The sequence below is a fragment of the Mesocricetus auratus genome, unplaced genomic scaffold (genome assembly GCF_017639785.1).
Source record: "Mesocricetus auratus isolate SY011 unplaced genomic scaffold, BCM_Maur_2.0 Super-Scaffold_100676, whole genome shotgun sequence".
Lineage (NCBI taxonomy): Eukaryota > Metazoa > Chordata > Mammalia > Rodentia > Cricetidae > Mesocricetus > Mesocricetus auratus.
The window spans coordinates 7,970,999-7,985,044 of NW_024429266.1; the positions used below are offsets into that span (position 1 = coordinate 7,970,999).

Below are 14,046 nucleotides of genomic sequence, written 5' to 3' on the forward strand. Positions count from 1 at the left end.
GATTTTTAATTTTTTGTGTATGAGTAGATGTAATCATGTGTGTACATCACCACATGTGCCTGGTGCCCTCAGAGGCCAGATGAGGACACCAGAGGCCCAGGAAGTGGAATTAAAAAGTTTGTGAACCTCCCAATGTGGGTGTTGTAAACAGAGCATGGGTCTCCTGGATCCTAATGACTGAGATATCTCTCCAGCCCCCTCTGAACTGATTTTCAATAAAAGTTCCCTTTATCCTGCTGCAAATGTTTGGGGTCTCAACTCTTCTATAACCTCCAGAGCCAAAGTCTCTTCCAGGTTAGAACACAGGCTTACTTTGTGATTCTGGTATTTTGGGTAAGTTCAAAATAGGTTTTCTTGATGGCACTTCTGTTGAGAATTAGGCTCAGATCACAGCTTTGAGGACACCTCTTTAAGGACAGATCTGGGTGTTTGAAAGGTGCTATTGATTTTTTTTTAACTGCCACAGTTCTGGTGGAGAGTTTAGACAATGAGGCAGATTGTGATGGTCCTGCTTTTTAATTAGATGTGAATTCAGGCCCCTCCGGTCTCCTTCTTGTCTGAAAAGTGCTGCTTTCTGCCTTGGACTGCTATGAAGTCCCCACATGCTGGCCTTTACCCACACTCTGCTCACTCTCTGCTGAAGCTTGTATCTACTCTTGTCTCTAGCCACAATGTACTTCTAGAGCTATCAGTGTGCCTGGCTCCCTTCAGTCCCTTAGGTCTTTGCCCATCTGTGACTTACTGGTGACTTTGGGCCCTACCCTGTCTGTCACCTCAGGGTCCCCTTTCCGACAGAGCCTCCTCTGCCCTCAGATGTACTGTTTTCTCCTTGATGCTCTTCATCACCAAATGTTCTTTGTCTTGTGGCCTCACCTCCCTCAACCTCCTTGTCGTCCCCCCACTACTCTCGCCCACATAATGAGTGCTTGGTAGCTGCTTTCATAACAAGGTCATTGTTAAAAATAAGTGTGTGACATCATAAAGGGTTCTTTAAGAACCATTACTCACTCCTTTAGCTTTGGAAAATGTCCTGCATAGGATTTAAAGATCTCTCTTCAAATATTTATGGAGAAAGAAATGTACTTACCTACCCATTTTCTGTTATTTCTTTAGCAATTGGCAAAGTAGATAATAACAACGTAGGCTTAAAAAAATAAGATTCTATGACAAGCTGATGGAATTGATACTCTCGGGTTTAGGAACGGTTTGTCCCTTAATGGCTCATGCATTTAAGGCGTGATCTCCAGTGGAAGGGTGTTGACAAGTGGTAGAACACTGGAGAAGTGAGGCATAGTGGGAAATGAGTGAGGCATGGTGGGAAATGAGTGAGGCATGGTGGGAAATGAGTGAGGCATGGTGGGAAATGAGTGAGGCATGGTGGGAAATGAGTGCCTTGAAGGAAGAGCCTTGACAGTCGTTCATTTCCATGTTGTAGTGGAGGTTAGGTCTAGTGAAGCTGAGTTACTCTTTCCCCAAAAGTGGCTTGTGACAGATCAGGTCCAAAGGGTTCCCCAACTTCTCCCAAAAGAGCAGGCCCACTGATGCAGTCCAAAATTGAGTCTAAATTCGATTCAAGCTGGACTATAGGAGGATTTCTGGTGGGTAGATTAAAACAAAGAAACAAAACAAACAAACAAAAAAAACAAAACAGTGTTTTCAAGGAATATGAGAAATGAATTTCCTTCTAACAGAGGTAGTCACTTCCCTTGCCTCTGGAAGAAGGGACATATGGCTCTCCATTGTCATATACCTATGGCACCTGTTGTCACATCAAAGCCCATGCTGGCCTCCAGGCCCCCTCAGTCCCTACTCATACTTAACTTGTTATTCTTCCCAAAGGCACCCACAGTAGCCTCCTGGCCCTTCACGCCTCCCTCAACCTCCTCTACTGTGACAGCTCCCAGGCTGTTCCAGACCCCCTTTTTATAAGGGCAAGCCCCCCTCCCCATTCCTGCTTTCTCTATTATCCCTCTTGATATTTTCTCTCCTGCTATTCTGTGCTATTCTCTCCACTTCCCTAGTCTTGGCCGTGTCCAGTCTGTTTCTCTTTTTCTAGGCTCTGGACTCGTCTAGATGCCTCTGGACCTTCCCCCTCTCTCTCTCATCCACAATACATCCCCTGCACTCCCCCAATCATGGAGCATTTCAGCGGTGTCTTTACTTCGCCCTTTGCATACATTGTGAGCAAGGCTGCCCTGTGATGGCCTTTCTCTGTTCCTTCCTGCTGGTACATACTCTCACCATATTGAGATGTAACTCGCATGCCCTCGCCAGATCCCAGACAGGTTTGGCTGCCCAACCTTTCACTTTCAGTCAAACTATGAGCCAGATAAACCCCTTTGCTTCTCAGAGAAACACAGCCTCTGGTATTTTGTCATTGTGACAGGAAGCAAACTAAGATGATAACCCCTAAGCTCTCTATACTTTTTTAAAACAAACAAAAAACAGGTTGATTCTTGGCTTATTTAAGCTTAGTACTGGATAGCCCCAGCCACTAATGAAAATGCTCAGCTTGAATGTAAATATGTGCATAAATTACAGTACAGGCCCTGTGTGTTGTGGGTATCAGGAAGTAGGAAGAAGGTGTTAGAAATATGTTCTCCAAACCTGTCTGTGTTAGTGTCAGATCAGAGAATCACAATAGGAAGTCAGATAAGAAACTCAGAAGATAGCCTCAGGAAGTCCGTGGGCCTATTTCACACTCACTCACTTCTGTGGTGGTAAATCACTAGGCTGTGCAGCTCAGGGAGTGAGCAAGTTCAGCCAACAAAAGGATGCTGTGGACTTGAACCATCGAGATGCTATGCTGCATGATATCTTTCCTGAGAACCCAGATCTCCTAGTAGAATCCCATCTAAGATGAGTGATGTCTGCAATGGCCTCGCATGTCCCTCTGAGCTGCAGCATTGGCAACTTCAAATGACAAAGGTCTCTTTCATCCCTTGGACCTGGAGTACTGAATTTACTTGTTCATGCCTATGTGCAGTCACAGTTAGCACCAAGGTGCATCTGTATAATGAATGAAAGGAAGGGGAACAATATAGAATTGTAAGGTGTTTCCATCAGAGGAGTTGTGTGTGTGTGTGTGTGTGTGTGTGTGTGTGTGTGTGTGTGTGTGTGGTCTCAGCACATTTCTGGTGACATTAGCATCAAAAAGATTCTTGTGTCCTTCTCCTTGATCACAGGTACACTTGGTTATGCATACTGTAGGTGTCTATCAAGTGCTGAGCTCCATACTACAAAGAGAAAGCACTCATATGGCAGCACAGGCCATGGCTCTCTGAGCTCCAGAGAGAGTCTGTTCTCACTCTCTTCTGTCTTCCAAAGCTGACTCCTTTTGCAGACCGCCTCGGCGGCTCTGGAGAAGTCCTTGCCAGGCACACATTACTTGGGACTTCTTGAAAGGGTACAATTACAAAGGAGCCACGGCAATTACAGGACACAGTGTTAGCAGAAGTAGTAAGTACTAGGTCTCCTAAGCCACCTCAGAAGGTTAATAATGCTAACCTTGGTTTGTCAGGCACCCCTAAAGTGGCCCAGTGTGACCAGGAAGAGAGTTACATTTCTGTCTCTGGAAAGGAAAAATTCACCTTGCCCAGCTCTGATTCTAGAAGGTTCCACTTTCCATCATTTGGCTGTTCTCTTTTCTGTTCACCCTGTCCCAGTTCATATTCTTCTAGTAACATGTGACACAGCAGAAAGGGTCTCATCTGGTATCCTATCACAGAAGACCCTAGTGATTCTGTTCTCAGTGATATGTGAAATGGTCTGCAGGTGTGCATAAAACCCTAGGTAGTTTTCATTTGTCACTATGAAAGACTGACTGTTCAGGGACTTACTTATCACTTGACCAAGTGTTTCTAGGTTTTGTTGTGATGGGAATTTATACAGGACAGGGCTGGATAAGGTGCCAGGGGAAGGTTGGGTAGGGTAATAAGGAATTGTTAGAAAGAACAGTCTTTCTCTGAAGGATTTTACGGTTTGGTCTCATATTTCAATGTTCTCTGCACTGCACGGTATGTGATGCTCACAGCTGTAGTGCCTTTGTTCCCGCCTCCCCATGGATATACTGAGGCACCAATTCCCAACCTGTGATCTGGTTTCCAAGTAAGTTCACCGTCGGGTTAATTAGGAAAGATGGGACCATATGGAGGAGGACCGGCCCCTCACAGTTGTCTGACTAGTGTTCACGACAAGGTGACCTCATGAAATCAGTAAGGCACCAGAAGAATTGCAGCTGGTGGCATTTTAACTAATGTTTAAGTTGGTATAGAGAATGAAAGCTTGGGTGTGTCTGACTCCAAAAGTCCCTGAAGCCATAACAGCACTGATGATCTTCAAGGGCACTTTGCACAGAGAATCTTAAGGACCACAGAAAGGGAGAATAAATGATCCTTCACCCAGGTGAGTGAGACAGCTCACATAAACAAGCCTTACAGCTCTCTCGGTTGTTAAAATTCCACTTTCTTTGCTGTAGACGGTATATCATAAAGTGTGATTTCAGAGACAACACCCAGGAAGGAAGTAGCTGCATCCAGCAACAGGTTCTGGCTTGGGTGCCATGATGGTTAGCTTTGACACCAACATGATAAAGACATTGAGTAAGCAGTGACAGATACAGTGCTAAAAGAAGAGGCATATATTGAGTGGCAAACAGCATCCAGAGAGAATCCAGCAGGCTAAAAGTCTGGGTAACAAGTATAGGGCTTTGGCTCAGTACCCAGTGCCGGGGCTGGGGGAAGGTCATTGACAGTGCAGCACCTTGAACTTGACCTGAAGGAAGCTGTAGAAGGAAACCGCCTCTCATGACTGGGGCTGTCACGGAGAAGAGAGAATTTCACATTTTACTGGAGCAAGCAAGATGCAATATTGGAAAACCCTCTTCCCTCCGCATCCAGGCTCTTCCTCCCAGTCTTTGCCCATGGCATGTGCACTTCAGACTTTCTGCCGTTAGCCATATAGAGATTCAGTGCCACGATGTCTACTACGCAGGGTTTGTGTTGGACTCAGAACAAACTTGGAAATATTCGAAGAGTTCCATTGACTGCACAGAGGGAGGGAGGAGTTTGCGCACGTTGTGTACAGCTTGTCTGTATCAGTGAGGCAATGAAGGCAGCACTGTGGGTGGCAGCTAAGCCAGAGACAGAGGAATCTCATTTTCCGGCTCTTAGAAACCCCTGTGCCTAATTCACTGAGTACTGCTGTTGGTCAGCTCTATAAAGGAAAACTAGAGAGCCTGAGAGACTGTCCAGTGTGTAAGGGTGCTTGCCGCCAAACCTGAGGACTTGAGCTTGATCCCTAAGACTCACATGGTGGAAGGAGAGTCAGGTTTGTCAGGGTTGTCCTCTGACCTCTATGTGTTCACTGTGTCACTCATGAGTGAGCGTGTGTGCGTGCACGTGCATGTGCACACACAGATACATACATACATACACACATACACACACACACACACACACACGCAGGATTATAAAAATGAGAGAAACTGTAAATTACCATATTAACTTGAAGTGAATATATGTGTGTACATGTATGTATGTTCTCACATATTAGCATGCCGTGGATATTTTTTAATGAGAGTGGGTGTTTTTTATATAGCTATGCTAATTGCTGATCTGTGTTATGTTTTTTCCATAATTCACATCAGCCTTTGAAATATAGAGTTTCAAGGAAGTCACTGAAAACTGAAGAACAGGATCCTTCTAGATTGTTAGTATGGTTTTTGTTTTGTTATTTATTTTATAGCTAAATTTAGGAAAAATTATTATGACAAGACATATACAAAGAATTAAATTCACCTTATGACTGTCTCTACTTACTTTCATAGGCATCGTGTTGTCAGTGCTGTGAGGTTAACAATCACTGCCCACTGGCAGTATTTTAGACTCTTCCCTTTTTTGTTTAAACTGAGGTTATTGTGAGTGTATGCATGTGTGAACAGGTGAGTATGCAAGCTCAGATCAGAGGACAACTTGGGGGAGTCAGTACTCCCACCATGTAGGTCCTGAGGATCATGCTTGGGTCACCAACCATGACAGAAAGTTCCTTTACCCACTGAACTATCTACCTCACCAGCTCGGGATTTGGTGGTATTGTTGGTGGTATAGTTAATCATCCAAAACAGAAACTATTACCCTGTCCCCACATCCCCTGCAACAACGATTCTACTCCGTTTAAGTTCTCCTAGTGTAGCTTTTCATGTGAGCGAGACACTTTTGGCTTTGTGTTGGCTCCCTGCACTGAGTTTCGTGTCCTTGAGATTCACGCATGTTGAAGCAGATGTCAGAACTGCTCTTCCTTCCCTGGCTGTACACCATAGACTGCTGTGTGCTGGCATCACGTTCAGCTCACGTCTTCTGATGGGCGTTTGGTCTTTCTCCACCGTCTGACTCAGTGAACAATGTTGCTGTGGACGTGGGTGTAGTGATTTGAAGGAGGATGACCCCTGCAGGCTGATGTATTTGAATGCTCGCTTCTCAGTTGGTGGACTGTTTAGGAAGGATTGGGAGGTGTGGCCTTGCTGGAGGAGGTATGTCGATGGGGGTTGGGCTTTGAGGTTTCATTTTATTATTTATTTATTTATTTATTTATTTATTTATTTATTTATTTATTTATTGGTTTTACGAGACAGGGTGTCTCTGTATTGTCTTGGAGGCTGTCCGTCCAGCCTGGCCTCAAACTCACAGAGATCCGCCTGCCTCTGCCTCCCGAGTGCTGGGATTAAAGGCGTGCGCCACCACCGCCTGGTGGGCTTTGAGGTTTCAAAAGCCCATGCCGGGCCCAGTCTGTCCCCTTCTCTGTCTCTTGCCTGTGCACCGGAATATAAGCTCTCAGCTACAACTACAGCATCATGCCTGCCTGCGGCTGATATGCTACCCACGATGATGATCGTGGACTAAGCCTTTGAAACTGTAAGCAAGCTCCCAATGTTTTCTTTCATAAGCTGACTTGGTCATGGTGTTTCTTCACAGCAGAAGAACAGTAACTAAGATAATTGGTATATATGTTATCTGTTTGAGCCTGGATTCCCAATTCTTTTGGGTTATAGATGGGGTGAGTTTTCTGGATCACATGGCAATTCTCTTTACTTTTTGGAGGAACTGCTATGCTGTCTTCAAAAATACACTTTTTCCTTATAGCAAGTCATCATTATGAAGACCTTCTAGAATGCATTGGTGGATTTGTTGTTGTTGTTTTGTTTTTTCAGAAGTCCTACCTCCCTTTTCTTTTGATCTTGTACATCATCAGCTTAGTCTAAGAATTGAATTAACTTTAACAATCTCAATACCAAGTCCAGGTATCATCAGCCAGCTGGAAAACATGCAATTCAGCTCACCTGGCAAGGTCAGAAGTGGTTAGAAAGTCATGTTCCACAAGAGCCCCAGCAATGGCAGGCTCTGTCCAGCTGAGGATAGAATCTAGAATGGATGGGCACCGTTGGTTAACCAGGTCCTGAAAGATAGCTGCTCATCAACCAAACTACCCCGTCACAATAAGTTGTAGAAAGAAACACAGCAACAAGTGACTTTGGATCCAGAAGGAACCAGCAACTGGTCACATTCCATGCCCTGGCTTAGGGACTAGAGAAAGGGTCAGGTAGCAAAGGCTAACTGGTCTAGTCCTTCTTTGTGTGACTTGTGTGTGTGTGTGTATGTGTGTGTGTAGACATGTGTGTACACATGTGTGTACATGCATGTGGAGGCCAGAGATGAATATTGGATGTGCTCTTTGACCCCTTTCCTCCTTTTAAGTGGTCTCTCTTGGTGAACCTGGAGCTTATTCATTCAGCTAGGCTGACTGGCTGGGAACTTCTGAAATCCTCCTGCCTCTGCTCTCATACTGTAGACACAGATGCATGCCTCCATGCCTGACTTTTCAGGTGAGCACTGGGGGTCTGAACTCAGCACTTTACTGCTGGAGCTACCTCCCCATCAGATTGACTCCCATACGTCTTCTCTTAGACTTGACATGCTGACATATGGGAATAAGCAGGGACTTGGAGGAGTGGCACCTATAGCTTTTGAAGACAACTATGAAGTGAAGCTTTCGTGGTGAGGTGTGATTGGAAGCTCTTCTAGACAGTTCTGGGGGGAGATCATGAATGCTGTGGAGGGACACTTTTGACAAGCTCCATAAGTCCTTGTTAGCCGCTCAGCGATGAGAGGTTTGGGAGTCTGCCCCTCTAAAACCGGTCTAAAGGGACTCTGCTTATTTAGTTTAGAGAGAGAAAACAGGCATGGTGAGGAGGACTTAATGAGAGTCTTCAGGAGCCTGAGGACGCTCCCCTGAGTGATGAGAAACAGCTGTTTCCTGTTTCTGCTAAGGACTGGAGAAGACTGGAGTCAAGACTGTGAGTTTAAGAAGTCCTTGTCCAGAGAGTTCAAGATCCTGTGCACAAAGAAAATCATCCCTTCTCTGTCTCAGAATTACAGGACCTCCTGTCTTTCTTGGGGTTGGTTATCAACACGTGGCCTTTTCATGACTCTTAAGCCTGTACAGAAACAATCCAGCAGGCTCTTCTCAGTCCATTGACTGAGCCTCCCAGTGCTCTGGGATTGAGGAGGCCCCAACCCCTAACTCTCCAATGGAGTCACAACAGAAAAAGCCAGAGTCCCTTTGCTATCAAATCAGGACAGTGTAGATTTCCTGCTCAGTGGCCTGGTGAGGTGGCTCAGCAGACAACAATGGCTGCCACCAAGCCTGCTGACCTGAGTCCAGTTCCTGAGACCCACGCAATGGCAGTGAGAACTGACTCCTGTGAATTGTGCTCTGACTGCCACACCTATCATGACACAAGTGCTTCCATACATGCTCACGCATGTACAGAAATGTAAGAGAATAAAATTTTTCTGTCAGTGTGCCAGTATGTGTTTTTCTTCCAATTGATTAGTGAGGTTCACAATATTCTTGTCTTCTGCGAGACTGGATGTTATGTATATGCATGCTGTGTGTGTGTGTGTGTGTGTGTGTGTGTACTTGTGTGTAGATAGAATCATGTACATGTGTCATGTGTTGCATAGGTGTTTGATGTACATTTAATTTGACATGCAAAATTTATAATATAAATTGTTCTATCATAGTATTAGATAATCACATAAAATGTAATTTATATGTAATTATTTCAACAACGAAAATGAGGTATTCCTAAGTATTAATTACATGAAGATGAATAAGCTACTAAAGCACAGAAAATATGCAAATTATAATGTAATAATGAACCATCTAACAGAAGATATCCTAGGAGAAAAATCCAAAGCGGAAGGATGAGTCTGGGCATGCTCTGAACTGTTGGCCAGTAAGGGAAGGGGATGAAATTCCATCTTCACTATTGTTTTTATATTCTTATTCCATATTGGGCACATTGTGCCATTTATTCTCAGTTGGATAAGTTGTGTCTCCTTCAGCCTCTTATCCCTAGAGGACTCACAGATGCTGTGTTGTGTCAGCCTCAGCTAGGTATGCCTTCCGCCAGCATCCAGAGTTATTATAATCTTGTTCAAAGATATTTGCTTTGATTATTGAATTCTTCCTACCCTATGAAAAAGGGTTGTGACCCCATGGTCCCACTCTGTTTGTCATGACAAAGTGGGAAAATGCCTTGGGGGTAGAATGGGCTTTGAATCCTCCCTGATTTTCCATTTGCTTAATCTACTTTACAGGAATCTTTGGAGGATTAAATTAAACCAAATAGAGTGCATTAAGCCCAGAGTCCATTGTACCCAGCCTTGAAGTCACGTTCATTGGTTTTCTTTAACTGGTGAAAACTTCTAGCTTGTTACAGGAATGTGATTACCCCTACATTCTTCCATCTAGTGGGGTTCGTCCATTGAGCAGTCCTGTGGAGTAAGTTTGTCTAAAGTCCAGGAGGACACCTGAGCATGTGAATAAGGCGTCTCTTTTCTTCCCTTCCCTTTCTTCTCCTCTCCTTCCCTTCCTTCCTATCTCCCTTCTCTTCTTTTCTCCGTCCTTCTTCCTTTCCTTTCTCTTTGTCCTTCCCTCCTTCCCCATCTCCTTTGTTACTTCGTTTTTGGTTCCATTTTACCATCCTTTCTTTTCCCCATCCCTCCCCATCCCTCCCCATCCCTCCTCCTTACCCCCTCCCTCCCTCCCTCCCCCCCTCCCTGTTTTTCCATTCCTTCTCTAGTCTGGGGATCTAACTCAGGGCCTCAGAGATGCTAGGCAAGTGCTCTCCCACTGAGCTACAGCCCCAGCGGTTGCTTCCTTCTTCTCCATAGTTCTCTGTTAACTCTGGGGGTGAATCTACTCTAACCCCAATATCCCAGGAAACGTTAGATGCCACATTATCTGCAGCAAACTGTGTGTGTGTGTGTATGTGTGTGTGTGTGTGTGTGTGTGTTAGGGAGTGTGCATTAACAACTAGCTGGTATTATGTTTTGGTTTTGCAGCTTACCAGGGAACAAATATATCTACTAGATTATCTCTTCATTTAGTAGCTGTTGAATCAGTAGTTACTCTTTGAAATGTTGTCAAGTTGATGGCATGATCTAGAGAGGCTTAGGCATTTACTGGAGGAACCGCATCCCTGAGTAGGAAACACCTTCAAAATTAGTCTGGGAACCAGAAAGGTCTGTATAAAACCCCGAGACTTGAGCTCACATGTACCACTGAAAGGCAGGCCATTAGCTGGAAAAGGATTCACTAGAGCTCCAGGAGATTTAGGGCCACAGATTAGTTCATAAAATGTGATCATTTTAAAAGAGACTTGTAGAAACCACCTCAGATGTACACTTCCTGCAAAACCCCAGAGCATTCCGTCACAGGTCCTTCTCTGCCTTCCTGAAGTCTCAAGCTCAGGCGAATCCTATCAGCCTCTCATTGGCACATTGTGACAGACCGCTCCAGCCCGAAGTCCTTCTGAGATGGCAGGATGCAGGATTTTACCCCCAATCACAAATCACACTGACAGTCAAAACCCCAACCAGAGGTTTACCTCAAAACAGGGCACATATTTTAATGCCAGCAGATTTGGGAAACAGAAGCAAGCCCTTCCTCTATCTATTGGAGGATTTATAATCCAGGGATGGGGAGGGAGGGCGTGGTCTTCTGAACTTTGCCCTCATCTCCCAGATCCCCAAATTAAAGAAGTAAGGAGATAGAACAACAAAGCCACAAACTTCATAGCATTTTTTAAAATTATGGCGGACTCATTCTTTTTTTTAATTTTTATTTTGGTTTTTTGAGACAGGGTTTCTCTGTATTGTTTTGTAGGCTGTCCTGGAACTCGATCTGTAGACCAAGCTGGCCTTGAACTCACAGAGATCTGCCTAGTGCTGGAATTAAAGGCGTGCACCACCAACGCCTGGCTTTATTCTGGATTCTTACAGAGCTTCTGTTAGCAAAGTAAAATAATGACTGTCACTTTTCTTTCGACACCAAGCTTTATGGTTGCAGTCATCTTTATCAGAACACACAGCAGATTTCGTTATACTTTTCAGAGCAAGCCTCCTGGTGTGTTACCTTGTCACCTCACCGTCAGGATGCTAATGTACGAATACAGACTTGGAGCTAACAGTCATTGCTGACTTGAAAAAGTGCGGTTGGTTTGGGTTAGGTCATCCCGTCAGCATCCGGCTGAGTGGTTTCTCCTGTTCTTCCCCCTCTCTAGATTCTCAAATCCAAAGACTTAACGTCTCCAACGCAGCGCTACATCGATAGCAAGGTTGTGAAAACGAGAGCCGAGGGCGAATGGCTCTCCTTCGATGTGACGGACGCCGTGCACGAGTGGCTTCACCACAAAGGTTACAAAGCTCCTCCTCCCCTTTCTCTCCCCAGACGTGGCCCCCGACAGCTTGCGCACTGACCGCAGACGTAGACACACATACAACTGACTTCCTTCACTTACTGTTTTCCAGACAGGAACCTGGGATTTAAGATAAGTCTGCACTGCCCCTGTTGCACCTTCGTGCCATCTAATAATTACATCATCCCGAATAAAAGCGAAGAGCTCGAAGCCAGATTCGCGGGTAATGGAAGCTTCATCCTCACACGCCTTCTGAGGGGCTGTGTCAGTTTGCAAGTGCAAATGACATTGTTTGGTGGTGGGTGGGAACTTTCATTCATCTGGACATGATCTGCTTGGTGGGAGAGAAAAGAAAGTAGAGCATATGCCTGGAGAGGTGGCCCAGTGGTTAGGATCGGGTACTGCTCTTGCAAAGGATCTGAGTTCAGTTCCCAGAACCCACACCAGGGAGCTCACAACTGCTTGTAACTCCTGCTCCAGGGGAATCTGGCAGCCTCTTCTGGCCTCCAAGGCACCTGTACTCAAGTACATACCCTCACACATGTACATAATTTTTGCATTTATTTTAATTTCATTTTACATTCTAATCACAGTTCTCCCTCCCACCCCACCCCCACCTCTGGGTTCCCCCCTCCACCTCTCTCCAAGCCCTTTATTCCTCGCCCAAGCAAGTCAGCTTTCTATCTGCTGAGATGATTGAAGTAGAGAGCAGGATTCAAGGAAATCCATCTCTAACCTCAGAAGCAAAAGTTCAAGCACCAACAAGTACACTTCACCAAAGACGAGAATGGTCTCCCATCTCGGTTTCTGTACCTTACCTTCCGGGTGTCAGGGCGTACCACCATTTTCTAGCCTGCACCCTCTATCTCAAGTGGCTTCCCTGCCATATTTCAGCAGCAGCCAATAAACACAGAACGAGATTCTCATTTCCCCTGCTCACCTTGGAGTTGAATTCATCAACATACAGAGTGAATGAAGATGCCGAGGGTTCAAGTCCCTTGACTTCCGAGACAGTGACCTGTCGGGTGAGGAGGTGAAGGGGAAGTCATGCCACACCGTGTGTGGCATCTGCCAGCCTTCCCTCATAACCTCACCTGGGACTTCAGTCTACTTTTAGAAATCCCCAGCAGCCGTGCTCATGGAAAAACACTCCCTGAAGGGCCAGAGATTTATTTTGGTCTCTAACCTAGCTGCGATTCTCTGAGTGGGGATTAAATGCTTAAACTGGCACTCTCCGGAGCATGCTTTAGGGGCTCGAGTTTCTAAATCTCAGATGGAATCAGAAAAGTGTTGAGGATGCCATAAAGTAAATGAAAAAGCTCTTTCTGCACAGCTTCCCAAAATAGCATTAGGTAAGGGTGACTCCTGTTTCACTTGAACCTAGTTCACGGCCGTTTAGCTGCACCTCGGGTTATGCTCATTAGGAAAGTCTCTGGGTTGACGGTCTCCGGAAAAGAGGGAACCAGCAGGCGACAAGGCATGCTCTATGGCTGTGTGTTCTGTTGCTGAGAGCTTGAACACAGCCCATACTGAGGATGGACTAAAATAAACTGCCTAGATTGCCCTTGGACCATAGGTCAAAGACTCCTTCTGTAGTGATTTTCCCAGTAATAGCCATGCCTTCAACACAGAACTGCCACTGGACAAGAGGCCCATTTAGATGTGTCCATTGTCCCTTGTGCGAGGCCCATTGTGCCATATCTGCGTCTATGGGGAATGATATTAGCCAGCCGATGCAGCTGCACTAGTCATCATGGTTGTTTGTGACCGTATATGCGGGGAAACTATATTATATGAACATTGCTGCTTATGTTTGGCAAAGGTGAAGCTAAATGTTTATTACCCAAATGCGTTTTTTCAAGGTATTGATGGCACCTCCACATATAGCAGTGGTGATCAGAAGACTATAAAGTCCACTAGGAAGAAAAACAGTGGGAAGACCCCTCATCTCCTGCTAATGCTGCTGCCCTCCTACAGACTGGAGTCACAACAGTCCAATCGGCGGAAGAAGCGTGCTTTGGATGCTGCCTATTGCTTTAGGTAAAGAAATGAAAACAAATGATTGCATCTGTTAACCCTTGCGTTGTCTTTGCTTTCTCCTTTCTCCTTCATATATTGACCTGAATGGAAGTCATTGCTCAAGGACAGGTATAGACAGTAAAGGCTTTGGATCTCATGACAGCGGTGTCTCCAGGGACTTTCTAAAAATATTTTATTATTTTTTATTAACATGTAATTATAGTACACCACTTCCTCCCTCCAACCCCTCACTTTTATTCTATGCT

General features: G+C 45.2%; 1 protein-coding gene across 2 annotated transcripts in view; it reads left to right on the top strand.

The window, feature by feature from the left end:
* Tgfb2 (transforming growth factor beta 2) overlaps positions 1-14,046 on the top strand; it is an 82,842-nt gene that overhangs the window by 61,610 nt on the left and 7,186 nt on the right. For both annotated transcript variants that reach the window (XM_005082438.4, XM_005082439.4), the window contains 3 exons: positions 11,627-11,759; positions 11,874-11,984; positions 13,624-13,801. In XM_005082438.4, the coding sequence (XP_005082495.1) occupies positions 11,627-11,759; positions 11,874-11,984; positions 13,624-13,801 (422 nt within the window). The remainder of the gene's footprint in view (positions 1-11,626; positions 11,760-11,873; positions 11,985-13,623; positions 13,802-14,046) is intronic.